General features: G+C 40.6%; 1 protein-coding gene across 1 annotated transcript in view; it reads left to right on the plus strand.

The window, feature by feature from the left end:
• csde1 (cold shock domain containing E1, RNA-binding) overlaps positions 1–3,376 on the plus strand; it is a gene marked incomplete at its 5' end in the record, with an annotated part of 10,937 nt that extends 7,561 nt beyond the window's left edge. The window contains 6 exons of the mRNA XM_015026716.1: positions 222–400; positions 479–591; positions 671–790; positions 877–1,055; positions 2,856–3,019; positions 3,127–3,376. Of these exons, the coding sequence (XP_014882202.1) occupies positions 222–400; positions 479–591; positions 671–790; positions 877–1,055; positions 2,856–3,019; positions 3,127–3,361 (990 nt within the window). The remainder of the gene's footprint in view (positions 1–221; positions 401–478; positions 592–670; positions 791–876; positions 1,056–2,855; positions 3,020–3,126) is intronic.
• Positions 3,377–3,721: the final 345 nt, after the last annotated feature.

The following is a 3,721-nucleotide window of genomic DNA, read 5'->3' on the forward strand; positions in this document are numbered from 1 at the left end:
CAGTTTTGGTTTAATTACTGTTCTGAGTGTGTTGTTCTTTCAGCAAATGGCCTATTTTTTATTCTGCATGCTCCAGTTAACAATTATTTCAATAATTAATGATGATCAATCAGCCCTAGTTGTGCCCGAAGTTGTAGACTGAAAGCTAATTCATCATAAGTCTACTCATACTTGAATGAAAACCTGTAAAAAGTTTCTGTGATGAACTGTTTGTCCAATAGGTGGAGTTCTGCATCAATGAAGTGAAGCGAACGGGCCATCAGAGCGCAGTTTCCATCAGGGTTCTCAACCGCAACGCCTCCAGCTCCAGACGGCTGCACGGATTTGTTGCTGCACTGAAGGATAACTTTGGCTTCATCGAGACAGCAAACCATGACCAGGAAGTTTTCTTTCACTACAGGTAGAGTAGCTCTGGGTGGAGTCATTGGTTGGGGGTGAACATGTGGAAAGTGCCACCATGTTTTGGTTTTTCTTTCAGTGAAATGTGTGGGGATGTGGATAATTTGGAGCTGGGTGACACGGTGGAATATACTCTCTCTAAGGGGAAAGGAAACAAAGTTAGTGCTGAAAAGGTTACCAAGGTGGCTGCAGGTAAGGGAGGATGACTTGTTTTTATTCATTTTAATATTGGTTATCATGTCTTTTATATTATAAATTTTTCTTTGTTTAGTGAATGGTACTGGTGACGATGTTGGTGCGTCCGTGTTGGCGGGAAAAATCATCCGTCCCATCCGCAGCGTGGATCCCTCCCAGACTGAATACCAAGGACTCATTGAAGTGACTGAGGAAGGTCTGTGTCGCGTTAGAAAGCAGCACAGCTACAACCTACAAACACATCCAGTCAGGTTAACATGAGTAGGTTTGGTTTGTTCCCAGGTGAAGACAAGGGGCAGAACTATCCCTTTGGAATCATGGGGATGACGAACAAGGCAGACTGCCTGCAGAAGGGGGAACATGTTAAGTTCCAAGTTTGCACAGTCACCCAGACTGGCCAGAAGATGGCATGCAACGTTGTTCCTCAGCGCAGAGCTCCAGTGGAGTGCGTCAAGGACCAGGTAGAGTTCACCAGACAGGAGTGACCTTGCATGCTGGATTTTACTGTGCTGCTTCGTATGTAGGGCTACAGGAAAACTGAGCTTCAGGCCTGTCACAATGTAAAACTTGGTGGATGATACACTGCCTTGTAAATTATTGCAATATACCATAATATTTAAGCTTTGAGACTATTTTCAAGTATAATCATAATGGCATAAAAATGTAAGTTTGCCCTTTCAAAGGCCAGCAAACTTTAATTTAGTAAATTTGTATCCCTGCAGCACATTTTAAATAAAGTAACCAAAGCAACAATAACTAAAATGGATTATGACATATGTGCAACCAAAGTTACATTTCAAAAAATATTTTACTTAGACAGGGAAAACGGGTAAAAGTGGCAGGTAGTGCAAACCAGCTGCTTTGTACTGGGCATTTTCTCAATAAGCTTGTTTTTCAACGATACTGAAGGGGAGCATCTCTTTGAGTATTATGGTCCAAATGGAAAATAATTTATCATGCGATTAATTCATTGATTATTATGGCAGGCCTAGTTAATTGCAATCCTTCTTTTTGACAGCTTTTAGCTTTTACTTTCTCCAACCCCCTCCTTCACATTCCGTGTCGGCTAGCTACACGCAGACTTGTTGCCATAGCAACAAACAGCTCCACTATACGCATGAAAATTCAACACCATAAAACCCACAAACGTTTCCCACACAAAGGGCAACACATTCAGTCCTTAACAGTTACATGATTTCAGGCTTGATGTTTATTTTGGGATTATAAAATGATCATCTGAACACAGCGGTGGTTGATTAGCTCATTTAAACAGGTGCTCTAATTGTAATGATGATCTGACAGAGTTGGTGTGTTGGTCACCGAAACACTTAATTTCCTCTGCACTTGGACGTTTGTTTATTTAAACTTTTCAATGACCTGTGATACCCTTGAACCTTGTAATTGAGTTGTCCCAATGTTGTCAATTAGTAGCAAACTAATATTCTATTGAGAATAAAACATTGGCTTGTGAAATTGGAATGTCATTGCATTTTACTGATATTCTTTAAAAAAAAGATATATCCTAAGTCTTATGGATTTAGGATAAGCCCTGAAAATAGTGCTTTCTGTTTTTAACATGCAAGGTTTTGGTCAAGATAAAGTCACAGTTAGACCTTCAAGTGAGTGGGATAAAGTTTTCTTACATGAGCGGTGATCTTGCATGCAGCTTTCTCACAGATCATAGATTATCAATCTATAAAAAGTTTGACCTGCCGATTTCGATTTTAGCCAGTACCATTTTTTTTGATTGAAATGTCGCTAAATATAGGAAGAAAGTCTCTGAGCTGGTAACAGTGGGGTCACTATTGATAATGACCAGCTTGCAGACATGACCTGGTGGCCAGTCTGTCAGTCAAACCTCTCGCTGCAGAGCAGGAGAGGAAAGTGGCTGATTTTTAGACCTTTACTGAAGTAGAAAAGATCAGAGGATGAGATCAACTTTATGTAGATATTGGCTGATCACCGATCTCTCAAAATTGAGGAAATCGGCGTGAAATTGGCTCAATTTTGTGTTGGTAGTAAAAATATTGTAGAGGTAGTAAAAACTAGTAAATTCAACTCTGGGATTCCTGTATAAACCTATTAAGAGCACATCTGCTCTGTCTTCAGCTTTCAGTATAAACCCAAAAATATCTTTCTGAGCAGATCATATATTTAGTGGCAGGTTTTAAAACAGAAGTCACACCGGTTATGATTTGATCCCTGTGATGATGCAGAGGAACGGATTGAAAATGAATGCCTGTTTACCTGGCTCCCCTCAGTTTGGCTTCATTACGTACGAGGTCGGAGAGAGCAAGAAGCTGTTCTTCCACGTGAAAGAAGTGCAGGATGGCGTGGAGCTCCAGATCGGAGATGAGGTGGAGTTTTCAGTTGTCTTCAATCAGCGCACTGGAAAATGTAGTGCCTGCAATGTACGCAGAGTTAGGTGAGAACCCACCATTAGACGCAGAGCCTTCCTGAAATGCAGGGCATGTTAAAGATGAACTTAAGCTGAAACAAATGGCTCTGACTGACGTGTGTGTGATGTCACAGTGAGGGACCCAAACCGGTGGCCACTCCACGTCCCGACCGCCTGGTGAACCGATTGAAGAGCATCACTCTGGATGACGCCAGCGCTCCTCGTCTGGTCATCCTGCGGCAGCCTCGGGGTCCCGACAATTCAAAGGTACACTGCACCTTTTCACTTTGCTACAACGCTCGTTGGAGTTTTCTTCATTTCAGTTTGTTAGGGACAGTGCATATTAATCTACATTGCAATGTAGATTAATAATCATATTTACAGTGCACAGCAGAGTAAATATGCAAAAGATAGCTGCATTTCATCCTAAGATAAGTAAGCAGAGCAAATAACCTCACTATGCAATTCACAGAACACAGCACACGTATGGAGGACCAAAACCAACATAATAAGAAATAAAAAAATCAATATATATTTTGATAAGAAATAAAAACATAAATATATATGTAGTGTTTTCTTTTCCTTACACGAGTTTCCGTCAAGTAATGTATATATTTTCTTTTTCCATTTCCCCTAAACATGCGTTTTGTCAAGAAAAATTAATATTTTGCTTTGTCTTTTTTTGCGTCTCCCTTTTCCATTTGCTGTATTTCTGCTGCATCAACATGT

Source organism: Poecilia latipinna, unplaced genomic scaffold (assembly GCF_001443285.1).
Source record: "Poecilia latipinna isolate Pla-1442-1.1 unplaced genomic scaffold, P_latipinna-1.0 Scaffold5258, whole genome shotgun sequence".
NCBI lineage: Eukaryota > Metazoa > Chordata > Actinopteri > Cyprinodontiformes > Poeciliidae > Poecilia > Poecilia latipinna.